Source organism: Mixophyes fleayi, chromosome 7, assembly GCF_038048845.1.
Source record: "Mixophyes fleayi isolate aMixFle1 chromosome 7, aMixFle1.hap1, whole genome shotgun sequence".
Lineage (NCBI taxonomy): Eukaryota > Metazoa > Chordata > Amphibia > Anura > Limnodynastidae > Mixophyes > Mixophyes fleayi.
In genome coordinates, this window is record NC_134408.1 from 67,033,725 (window position 1) to 67,046,477 (window position 12,753).

A 12,753-nucleotide genomic window follows, 5' to 3' on the forward strand; every position below is an offset into this window, starting at 1 on the left:
CTGGTCATGTTGTGTTCCCCAGTGAAATCCCTTACTAAACATAGTTGATGCTTGTCACTATTTACTAGGCTTTGTAAAGTACATTGTATAGGTGGCGCCTTCTTAAATTACCAGGTTAAAAACAGGAATCATAGTGTGGCCCTTCAAAGTGACGTTAGCGCTGCCTGCCTGAATCTTCATTGGTCAGTGTTTCAAGTGTGTGTTTCAAGTTGTCACTATTGGCTCCATGTTGGGGATTACACTTTTGGTGTATTCATGTAGGGGTATCCATTGTCAGGGTTTCAGTCATCTTTAAAAAGTACCCAACCTGTTTAAAAAGCGGCTAACCATAAATATAATTCCATAGACAAAAAAACCTTACGGTTTAACATGTCCGATTAAGGTTCATTACACACCATCTAAAGTAAGAAAACTATTGAAACTGTTCCACTCAAACTCCAAAAAGCAATGAAATTACGACGATTAAGGCAGAAACCTTAATGGAAGTGTTCCTTGCACAATACAGACATGGTTTGCCATCACATCCTGTGGTTAGCTGCAGATTCAGCACTATCATGGAGCGAGATTGCTGTCACTCACAAAATGGTGAAGCTGCTAATTCACAGATTTGTGTGTTCACTGGAATAAACACATACGGTACTATTACATTTTCTAAGTTTAGCTTTATCGTAGCTTAGGGCCTGCGTGTCTTAGAAAGAGACATTAGAGCAACTTCATAAAAAAGTAGAACTACAAAAACCCTGCAGAGCATTCCTCCCTCCAAGACTGTGCCTGTTCATAAAAGATACCTGCAGAACATAGCTCATCACCAAACATTTGCTCCCTGAAAATCACTGCAGAGCATCCCTCCACCCAAAACATTCCCTGCTGCTGGCAAACCCCTGAAGAGCATCCTTACACTCAACATACTAACCCCTCCTGACAGATCCTTGCAGAGCATTCCTCCAACCAACACTGTACCTGCTCCCAACAGATCCCTGCAGAATATCCTTCCTCCCAAAACACAATACTTGCTCCTGACATACCCCTGCAGAGCATTCCTCCCTCCAAGACTGTGCCTGCACCAAGAAGATACCTGCAGAACATAGCTCATCATCAAACAGTATCTGCTCCTGAAAGAATCCTGCAGAGCATTCCTCCACCCAAAACACTCCCTGCAGCTGACGGACCCCTTCAGAGCATCCCTCCACTCAACATACTAACCCCTCCTGACAGATCCTTGTAGAGCAATTCTCCCTCCAATATTGTGCCTGCTCCTAAAAGATACCTGTAATACATGCCTCCTCACCAAATATGGTTCCTGCAGCTGACAGATCCCTGCAGAGAATCTCTCTGTGCATTTGGATTACACTATTGTGCAGTTTGCAAAAATATTTCCTGATAAAGCCTTGTTGGCTTTATGTATCCTTAAAAGTTAGCTTAGGGCTTCTAAAAGAATGTAATGGCAAACATTGCTCACTGAAAACCAAACTAAGCAGAGGCTTATACACCAATTTAATGTAATTTAACTGTAATGTAATTTTGTAGTTCTACTTTTTTATGAAGTTGCTCTAATGTCTCTTTCGAAGACAAGCAGGCCCTAAACTACGATAAAGCTAAACTAAGAAAATGTAGTAGTACTGTATGTGTGTATTCCAGTGAACATACAAATCTGTGAATTAACACACAAAAAGAGTTACCCCAGCACACTGCTATAGCCAGCAACAGATCTGCTATTTCTACTGTAGATAAAAATGCAAAAGTCTCAGTTACACACATTTGCAAATGTATGTTTAAGCCACCCACCTCTCCACGGTGCTTTTGCTAATAGGGTGGTCCTACTCTAAACAATGAGAGTCCCATATATTTGGGCCATACATATGTGTTTTTAAATTGAGAGCCAACTTACCAAAGAGGTACCCCAGAAACCTCCAAATAGCAATCCAATGTCAGCACTCCCCCTCAGCTACTGACACCAACATGCCTCTCAGACAAATAAAGAAATGAAGTTGCTCAATCAATTTATAGGCTATAACAGGTCCGTGAAAGGGTGGGGTTATCCTAAAAGGAACAAACACACAAGAAGAGTTATTTGTTTTGTGGAACTACAAGTCCCAACCATGCCAGGTGCCATAAACAGTCAGGGCATGCTAATGCTTGTATAACTACAAGCACCAGCCTACTCATGGCAGCCAGGTCATGCTGGCACTCAGAGAACCAAATGTGCCAACATGGCCTTACACCCATGGCTGGCTGAGACCTGTAGTTCCACAAAACAACATGCTAACAAAAATCACATCTCCCTGTTTACAACCACAACTTTTTATTAACATAATAAAACCCCAATAAATACACTAAACATCCTCATTCACACCACAAAAATGTATTAAAAATAATAAAACCCCAATATACTTACTGATCTGAATTATTCCTCATTTGTCAGCAGCTTTTAATCCAAATTTGTTTAAAAACCATGTCCCAAATCATTTGTAATTCCACTTTATCTGCATTCTCACAAATAACGCGGTCAATTGAATCCCCCCCCCATAAGGTGTAATCCTGGCTCACTGCCACGCTGACTGTGAAGCTCTGTTTAGGGACAATGGGACTCACCACAGGGAAGGCTCCGTGTTGAGATAAAAGGCCCAAACAGCTGTCAGAAGCAGCAAAACCAAGAAGCTCCGGCTGCCTGAAGTCACCATCACCATTCACAGCACCCGGGGCCTGGCATGTCGCTTCCGGTAACATCAAGCAATTGGATAGGAGAGGGAAAGGTAAACTAAGTCCATGACAGAACCCTCCAGAACGTAATGTCCTTACCAGGGGCGGATTGGGAACTAAAACTGTCCCTGGACGAAAAAAAATCTGAAAGTGGCCTGATGTGGGCGAGACCTAATCAATTGTAGGTGGGATCAACTGAAATGTAGGCAGGGTTAGCACACCACTGTCGGTGGTAGACAAGGCTAATGCCATACACAATGGTAGGTGAAGTCACAGCAATGCAAGGAGGAGCCTGTCACAGTGGGTGGAGCCTGTCTTAGTGGGCATCTAAATCTAAAGTTTCCCTTTAGATTGTAAGCTCTTGTGAGCAGGGCCGTCTTTTATACTTTTTTTTTTTCCCCAGTAGCTGTGTTGAGTTGTAGTGTTTGTTTACTGCACTGTATTGTTATACTTGTTGTTTGCTCTCTGTATTGCGCTGCGGACCTCATATGGCACCCTATAAATAAAGATTAATAATAGTTATTATAACAATAATAGGGCGATCTAACACACAACTAGGCAAAGCATTACACTGGTAGGTGGAGCAAGCACAAGTAGGCAGAGTCAGCAACCTTAAAATTATCAATAAAATACAATCTTGTCTCCTTGTCCTCCAAAGAGGAGAGATAATTCTCCTGTACAGAGAGGGTGAGATAGAGAGAAGGAAGGGTAAAGTTACGGGGTGGAGGTGAGTAACATGGAAGGTAGAAACACAGCAACCTTCCTACCATGAGCTCAAGTACTTAAAACCAGGTCTAGATAAAATTGCGGCAATAGATCATGAGATCAAGGGAAAAAAATATTTGGCATGTCGCAGGTATTTTCTCACCGTATTGCTTTTTGTAAAGAAAGTCTCTTACTTTCAAGAGATCTCGGCAGAATGAGGCATTTTTTTGTTTTTTTTTAACTGGAACCTTTGAAACACACATTGACCTTCAATGTCCTTGATAAAATAAAGGCAATATATTTTAACAGAACTGCTCTGAATATACTTTAGCAGAATTTCCACGATTTACCAGTGCCCATGATTTGAACACAATTTATATCCCTACTAATCTGCAGTCAAATGGACAGATTGAGAAAACTGACAAGCAGAGAAGATCACTTCATAGCCATAGAGGACTACAGAAATACAGCTGGCCGCACTCTATGATACCAATTACAACATGGCTTCCATCCTTCACATCAAATGTCCCAGTAGCCCAGCCTCTCTCCATGTTAGCTCCACCCCTCCCGGTTAGCCACGCCCCCCAGTCGGGTTAATAAACAAAAAAAGTTAATTGAAAAAAGTGACTGCAGTCTTGTGGCAGCCAAGCAGAGCTCTACCTAGCTGATCTGGACAAGTCACATTTAGCCACACATCTTGCAGCAGGCAGCACAAGGTGTTCCACATTCCCATGGACATCACTCCCCAGCTGCAGGTAAATCTTTTATCTTCCACCCGCTCCTCCTTCCCTCCCCTCTCCCCGCTGACCGTACAACATACCCAGCTTCCACCCGCTCCCTCTCCTCTCCCCGCGGGACTGTACAACATACCCATGCTCCACTCGCTCTCCCTTCCCTCTCCTCTCCCCACTGACCGTACATAATAGAAATGTGAGCTTTTGACATTTTTGTTAAATGTGTTATTATGTCCCATCACCCAGAAATCTTATATTAAGCATCCTGCACCCATCGCCCAAATATATACACTTCAGCCACCATCCATTATACACCCCCATATTTCCTGATCAGAGCTCCACGGTGATTAGTGCAGAGTTGAAGCACAGAGCACTTTCCCTAACAGCCGCCTCTGGCACCGCACAAAGAGATTAAACTTTGAAATAAGAACGGTGCCAGGGCTAAAAATGATACAATGTGCCCCCCCTCGTACCCAAAACATTAGCCAGCCCATCTACAGCCAATAAATTTCTCTTAATTCGTCTGCAGTTTACAAAAGAAAATCAGTATGCGGGGAAAGCACAGCCATATTTGTGCTCCCAAGTGAAGACACATGTACTACACCCAGCACAAGACTCTATCAGACATGCGGAATGTTATGAAGTTATGTGAAATCCCCCATTTTTAAAATGGGGCATGTTTTACCAAATTGTAAAAAAACTAACTTTCTCAAACTTGTGAACCCTCAAAGGCACTTCTCAGCCCTAATAGCTTTCTAACAAAACTTACCGCGTGTCTTTAAACGCCCTGTACACTGAGTTACGCTCTCCCAAAAAAAAACAGAAAAACAGCGACTTTTGCGAAACAGGAAGTAGAAAAAAAACGGACAGATTTTGAATTTTAGATTGTTCCTAAATTGTAATTTTTTTTTATTTTTTTTTTTTTATTTTTTTCTGAAATTTCACATGCGGCACCTGTGGAAAGTTCTCCATTCGCATGCCAAATTTCAGTTTAATAGCTGTAATACTTTTTAAAATGTAGACCCTCAAACACCATGCCCTCTCTCACAAATTCCCTATGGGAAAATGACGTTTTTTAGATGTAACCTTAATATAAGGGCACAACTGTGCCGTTGTAATAAATAAATTCCTTTGTATAAAAAATGGCAGGTATATCTTCATAAGTGAACTTTTGTAAAATAAATCCTTGTGTATATAGGGTGTGTTTTTTAATTTCCTACAACATTGTTTCTGTCTGTTTCATATCTGTAAGCCTACTGAAGGACTCTGCAGGCATCTTAAAGGACTGCCAATGAGGAACAAATTGTCTTACAACAGTAAATATTATGTAAACTTTCCCAAGTTCAGTCAAAGCATTTATATATGTTTCAATGTTGCAACATGCATTTATAATACTATTCTAGTTTTGTATCTTTGCTTTTGTCTTACAATGATTTCTATTGCCATTTCGTTGTGGAAGACAATCTTCCTAACATGCAATATTTTTTTTTTAAATCACTTAGGAATGTTATTAGTTGGAAATATATTTGACCTTGCTTCTTATCTGAGTCACAGGACCTGCACCCTTCCACTGTTGCCTGATTTTGTAAAATGTACAAAACATGTTTACTCTAGCTACAGATGCAAAATTGATGATGGTTTAGATTAATAAAGTCTGTTCATATAAAAGGCAGAAAACAAAATTGGTAAAATTTGACATCAAATAAACTAAAATGAGGGCTTGTTGAGACCTGTTAGAGCACCTATCAGCTGCTAGCATTGGACTTGCGGTGGGGAGAAGGCGAAGGTGGGAGAGAACATGTGGGTATTCCAAGGGTGGTTTTTGTTTTCATTCTTGAATTAGGGATAAATGTGCTGCCCTTTTGAAAATTGGAGGGCTGCACTTCAATTTTCTAGTATATTCGTCATTGTTCTAAATTGACAAACATTCAGTGTGCTGTAACTTCCATATTATTTACTTTCAAACACAACGTACATCTGAAACATTTTGTTCAGTTTTTGTCTAGTGTTACATTTCTTTGACTGTTCTCTTGAGGATGTTTACTCATCTTTTATCTCTATCACATGAAGCTAGATTTTTTTTTTTGTCTCCAAATAATCAAGTGTTTGTACGTAGGTCTTAAAACTTGTGGGGAAAAGTGAATAGCCTCATTGTATGCAACCTTTTTAACTGTGTACTATATTCCCTACCCCCACTTTGGGAATATTATAAAACAGCAAAGTGTGCCCTGATTGTAGAAATAATATTTTCTGATTGCAGAGAAACATGTTTTGTTTTTTTTGTTGGGGCCATAAGAATTAATTTTGAGCAAAGGTATGTTCTTTGATAAGTGCTAGCTAGAGTCACTGAACTTTAGTCAGGTGAAATTTTTCTTGGTTTTTGTTCTAAGTTTGCATGTCTTTTTAAATGTTTTTCAACTATTAGACTGCATTTGTAGATAAATAGTATCATAATTCAATAACTGTTTGTGAATGTTTTTCTTTGTTGCTTATAATGGGATTTTTCATGGTGAATTAAGTTGTACAGGCTAGAATTGTCTGGATTGTAATGGAGTTGAGATGTGAGTTTTGTACCAAAAAATTCATTGTTACTTCAACCGCATTTTCCCCCTCCCCCCCCTTAACAAATACGATTTGCAAGTTACCGCAATGTTTACAGTTAGACCACAGTATAAGAAGAACTAACAACACTATGCAGCATTTTTAGTGGCAATTCTTTGCTATTTAATGAGCGGAGTGCAAATTAGAGGAAGATGTCCCAAAAATGTTTCATGGACCATGGATGGAATTAAATGCCTAAACCTTGCCAGCAGAAAACTTTGCTGGCAATTACTAATAGTTATCAGAATATCCGTTTCGTGTATAAATGTAAATTGACACAATTTGGAGGTTGTCAATATTTTCTGAATAATGTATATTCATATTAATTATAGGAAAGTTATCACTGTGAGACAATGTTTACACAGTTTTAGCCCACCACTCTCTTTTGCTGAAGAATAGATCTCGAGTATACAAAAGGAGGCTACATACATATCTGCTTATCAAATACTTTCATACTAGGGTATGTGCATTTAAATAACTTACTGTATGTTTTCTCCATACTACATGGTTTTTATAAATGTGTATGGGTATATTTATCAAAAACTAAAGTGCTGTTTTTCTGCCTGCTCTCAATTGTTAGGCAGTGAATGCGAGAAATGTGTGTAATTTGTGTGTTCCATTATTTTCCATGCTAAAACCAATTAAGAGATTAGCCTTCACGTATTTACTGTATAGTAAAGTACAATTTAGCCATGAGTTTCTGAAATTCCGAAAGGAGAAACGTCCTACTTGTTAAAGCATTAGTTTTACTTTGCATGGTTTATGTTGTAAATTATAACTTTGTAAACAATGTGTTTTTGTTTAATTTACACACTTTACTGTTAAGCCTATGCAGGTTTGTAGGGTACCACATGCTTTGTGCCGAACTTAAGGAATCCATATGTTTACAAAATAGTCTCGATTACTTTGTGCCAAAGGCACTACACTTTCTCATGGTCTGTTAAAAGATTATGGCGGATCCGTCCTTAATAATTTTAACCTCATCGCTCAATTATTGATATTGTGCTCATAAGTTTTGTTCACTCAAATCTGAACATGTCAAAAATGTCCTATTACCAGGTTATTCTGCAACTAATTCATAGCCGCTGTCTCCAGATCCAAATGTGCATGTTTTGACAGAGTAGTTGGAAGACTGAGCAATCAAAGAGAAGTCTTACTCTAGCCTTACTCTTACTTAACCCCCATCTCCTCCCTTTGCTCGTCCTCCCTTCTCTCCTCTTGCCTCAACTGGCTCCTCTTGTGCCTGGTCTGTTTACCCTCCCTTAGGGTGTAAGCTCGTATGAGCAGGGCCCCCCTCCACTCCTGTCTCCATACCCGATCTTCTGCTCCGTCTTTACTGCATATGACTAACCAGAGTTTCTGAAGTATTGGTACTTTTTGTTCATTGTTCTGTATGGTTTCACCCTGTATAGTCTACTGTTAGTACTGTGTGCGGCACTGCGGATACCTTGTGACGCATAACAATTAAATGATGATAATAATAATAGCCCAGTGGATCCCAAACTTTCTCAATTCGAGGCACCCCTATGGTCTCAATAATTTTTTCAAGGCACCCCTAAGGCAAAATAATTGCCAATCGGTCTCCTGCCTTGCTTACCACCGGCCGTGGCACCCTAGGGAGCTGTGGCACACAGCTTGGGAACCACTGTTCTAGTCCCTTATTTCAATTGGTGAACACTTTTTTTTTTTTTTTTTTTAATGACTGAAATACAGTTGTAGCTTATAGCTAACTGAAGTCCAAAAGGAGGAGAGTAGGACAAATGGGTGGCCTTGGGCACTTTATATATACCACAAAAACAGAAGGATGTGGTCGCACACAGATGCAGGACTAATCATCTATTGTTCATGATTTAATATCCTTTCCCAAACTAGACAGGATGCACTCTTGTACATTAACAACTATAAACAAGACAGAGGAGAAAAGAGCAAAAGAGGCACTCCAGTCCCTCAACAAATGAATATTAAATATAAAACTTCGCTTTTATTTAATCATATTTAAAATGACAGACAAAGCAGCAAAATAACCATTAAAAATGTATGCACTTTGTATGACCCATTACCATATTCCTTTAAGTGGCTATATATAGAGTTCTACAAACTAGGCAAGGTGAGCCACAATAAAATATACAATCGTATGTGCTATTCCCAACTCTCCTTTGCATGAGCTGAACATGATCTACCTCTTTAATATTTGGCTGTTCAACTACCTGAATGTGCACAGACAGTTCTCCACAACCCCTGCTTTTGTCTTTCTAAATATTTGTAATATCTGTCTGGGGAAAGTGGAGCATGTTAAATGCAGCTTATTATTATGGTTACTTAATAAGCACACTTGAAATGGTTGACTGCAAAAATGTGTTCTGGCACTTCAAAAGCGCATTTAAATTCATAAGGCTAACTTATTCAGTAATGTTTAAAAGGACATTAATCCACATGCGACCAATTCCACTTTTCACGTCTGTCAATATAAAGCTTGATAAATCTTATTGCCGAAGCTGACAATTATTTTGCTAAAGTGGTAATGAGGACAGGAGAGGGGCCCACTCACACTCCACTGTATTTTTAAGTATATAGGCAGTTGGTTTCAAGAACCCATCGAAAAAGTGGATTAAGTGAAGCCTGTTTTTAAGTGACACATTCCCATAGAATCCAACATCTTAAAGAACAAATTATAAAAGGAGAACAAATTTAACTATTTAATACCCAACCGCGTTAAAAAAAACAAAAACAAAAAAAACATCATGGTCGTATGTTGCACACCACACAATTCAATTAGTACAAGTGTTCTAAACAATTTCCTTGGACATACTCCCAGTGTTATCTCAACACTTCCAGAGTGTGCAATGTAACATCGGCATCTTGATGTTCTTGCAAGAAAGGCATCAAATCCATTTTTTAATTCTTAGTTGATTTGCCGTCATCATTTACGTGGTAAAGGGATTCCACAGCTTTATCACCCTTACAGCTTAACTACCCTTACAAGTATTCTTCCTATACTCAGGTGAGTCTTTCTTCCATTCACAATTGATGACCACTTGTCCTTTTTGTACAAAAAGTTAATTATACAAATCTTTTAGAGATCTCAAATATATTTATAAATGTTAATTAGGTCCTCTCTATTGCATCTTTTCCAAAGAACACACAATGTAGTTTTGTTTAATAAGCAAAATGTAACAATATATTTCACTGTAGTATTACTCGCAATCTCTTCAGATAATTTACACACAACCAATTGAGAATACATGTTCCCTGGTTCTGATTTTGTTCCTTTTTCAAATCTTTGTACCATAATTGTGTCACTTACCTGTTTGAGGAAATAAATAACTGATCTTATGTGGTACGTCGGCACACTTGGGTGGGTCTTTATCTTGTTTAGGTGTAAATACCGTCCTTTATCGGTTAGTGGCCCAATATTAAAAGTTCTATTTTTGATGCAGTTTATATACTAGCATAAAAATGTCAGATATTTTTAGTTATTTTTTTGGCATCTTTTGCAGTTCATTTTACAACTTCAGTGTTTACTAACTTAAAATTTGTTATGGAAAGTACAAAATGAATTTAAGTCCCTTTTTGTTTTTAACAGTTTTAAACCATTTTAAAAACTCTTCATTACTTCCAGCATATTTATGAGGGTGTATGCCACCAGGCTCCTTGTATCTGGGTCCACTTGCTGCCTAAACGCCATATACACTAGCATGTCAATGTGAATATTTATGTAACCAAGGAGAGGAACATGCAACATAACCTTGCTCCTTGCTAATTTTAAGATTATTTTTCAGATCTACGCCAAGCCGTGCCTTGTTGACTAATGTATTACACATAGTTTTCATTTCAGTGCTAATGGTTTTAACTGAACTCAAGTGTTGCAATACAAAGTTTATAGGTTTCTGAATTGGATTTTGTTGAATTTAGTCTGTTGTTTTATGTCTCTGAAGCTTAAACACCAGATATTAAGTACAATTTCAAACATATTTCAGTAAATGTAAACACCAAAAATGAAACGTAGCGTGTAGGTAGGCTATATTGTTACTATTAATTCCTATGCTAATTTCAAGCATCTGATGAAAGCTGCCCCATCTTTCAGGCATTTCTGTTTCTCTTGAGGCACAGAATATTTATGAACTGCCTGCTTCAATTCTTTTGTCAAGTAATCTATAGACTTCAGGTACCTCCACAAGATACTGATAGGAGGAAGTTTAGTGTACTATAATGTTGCATACTGTGGGACTGGGATATATTTGAGTCTTCATGGATTCTTCATAGGTAAGGATTGTATCTACCTTTCACAATCTCGCCTAACTACCGTATACATAATGTTTGTGGTTTCCTTCATTTTGAAAGTGTTCTGTCCAATTTGCTGATGGACCAATGGTGACTGGAGTTGATATGATACTAGTTTCAGCTTTTCTATAGGAGCATTGGTACATTATTTCAGTGTTATCCATAGTGCTACAGTTGCTTAGTATGCATGACATTAAAAGCCTGATTCACTTAAGTTGAAGTGAATGCTAATATCCATAAAATCTGCAGTATACAGTTGCAAGAAAAAGTATGTGAATCCTTAGCTAACTCTTGACACTAAATAGCTTTTTTTACAAGTCATTAGCCTCGTGATTCACATATTTGAATGTGAAAAAAATGTATTCAAAATGGCCAAGAAAAGTATTGTAATTTGTGTTTATTAGTTTAATCAGACTGTTTTTGTCTATTCCTGTAACTCGATGATCAGATCACATTTTATGACCAATTGATGCAGCAATCCAGGTAATGCGAAAGGGTACACATACTTTTTCTTGGCACTGTTGATAATACATCCTTAGGAGATGATCTCTGAACTTGCCATATATATTAATAGCACTTCTTAATGAATTCATGTGACACATACAATAGGAATACTGTGTTCCACTCAATGAAAAGCGCTCATTAATTATTTTTTTACTGTATTTTATCTAGGTGAAATAGAAATGAAGGTACATATGCGCACACAATTTTGCCTCATTTGTTTACTTACATTTATATTTCATCAATGTGACCATTGCCATGGATATGTGCATGATCACACGTCCGATGAAAGCCACGTTCACAGTCACAATGACTATCAAATCTCAGAAGAACCATATCTTAAGAATGGAGCTACAGAGTTGTCCACAAGCAAGTCTTTATTGCCGGAAGCTGAACATGAACAAAAGTATTATATTGAAAAATTGTTCCATCGCTATGGGGAGAATGGAAGATTGTCATATAATGGGCTGGAAAAGCTTTTAAACAGTTTGGGGATTGGTGAGGTGAAAGTAGTTGAAATAGGTCATGAGGACATTGGTCATGACGCTGTTTCACATTTGGATGTTCTAGATGTACAAGAAGGAAAGCATTTACATGTACATGATCACTTAGATCCCCATTCCCACACAGATGTGGAAAATGAAACAAAAAGTACTGTATCTACAAAAGAGTTTATCAAATGTAAAGCGAAAAAGGCAGGAGCATCCTTGCCAGAGGAACATAAAAATAATCATAATCATCATTTGCACCATCACACTCATAATGGTACATACCATTCTCATAACAATAGCCACCATAATCACACTGGTACAGCCAATCATGTGGAACATGGAAGGCAAATGAATGAGCCATTGACTGGTACAAATACAACACAGGATCAACCAGAGAAAAAAACGCATAAGCAAAAGAAGAAAAAGAAAGGTACAAAAAACAGAGAGGCTACTATTGACTCTGAGTTTGTGTTTGAACAAGCTCAAGATGAACACAACCATGTTTACAAACCTGATCATAACCTTGATGCGTCTCAAATTCATGGCAACGGGAACATTCATATTTTTGAACCTGAAGAACAAAGACAAGTGCCTGAAAATGGACAGAGAAACACTCATAAAAGGGAGGCCCCTAATGAACAGATTAATATGAAGAAACATGTAGGCTTTCCACAGAACCACAGGCAACACAATAAAGAAATCCATGAACATGATGAGGTGAGTGAAAGCTACATTTTATT

The 12,753-nt window shown here is 38.2% G+C and overlaps 1 protein-coding gene across 6 annotated transcripts in view; it reads left to right on the forward strand.

Moving 5' to 3' along the window:
* Nucleotides 1–12,753, forward strand: part of SLC39A10 (solute carrier family 39 member 10) — a 70,017-nt gene that overhangs the window by 21,780 nt on the left and 35,484 nt on the right. For 4 of the 6 annotated variants that reach the window (XM_075179939.1, XM_075179938.1, XM_075179941.1 and 1 more), the window contains one exon: nt 11,694–12,730. In XM_075179939.1, the coding sequence (XP_075036040.1) occupies nt 11,705–12,730 (1,026 nt within the window). In that variant the 5' untranslated portion in view covers nt 11,694–11,704. Of the gene's footprint in view, nt 1–5,919; nt 5,940–6,393; nt 6,454–11,693; nt 12,731–12,753 lie in introns of those variants that run through there. The other 2 variants (XM_075179944.1, XM_075179942.1) reach the window with 2 other exon arrangements.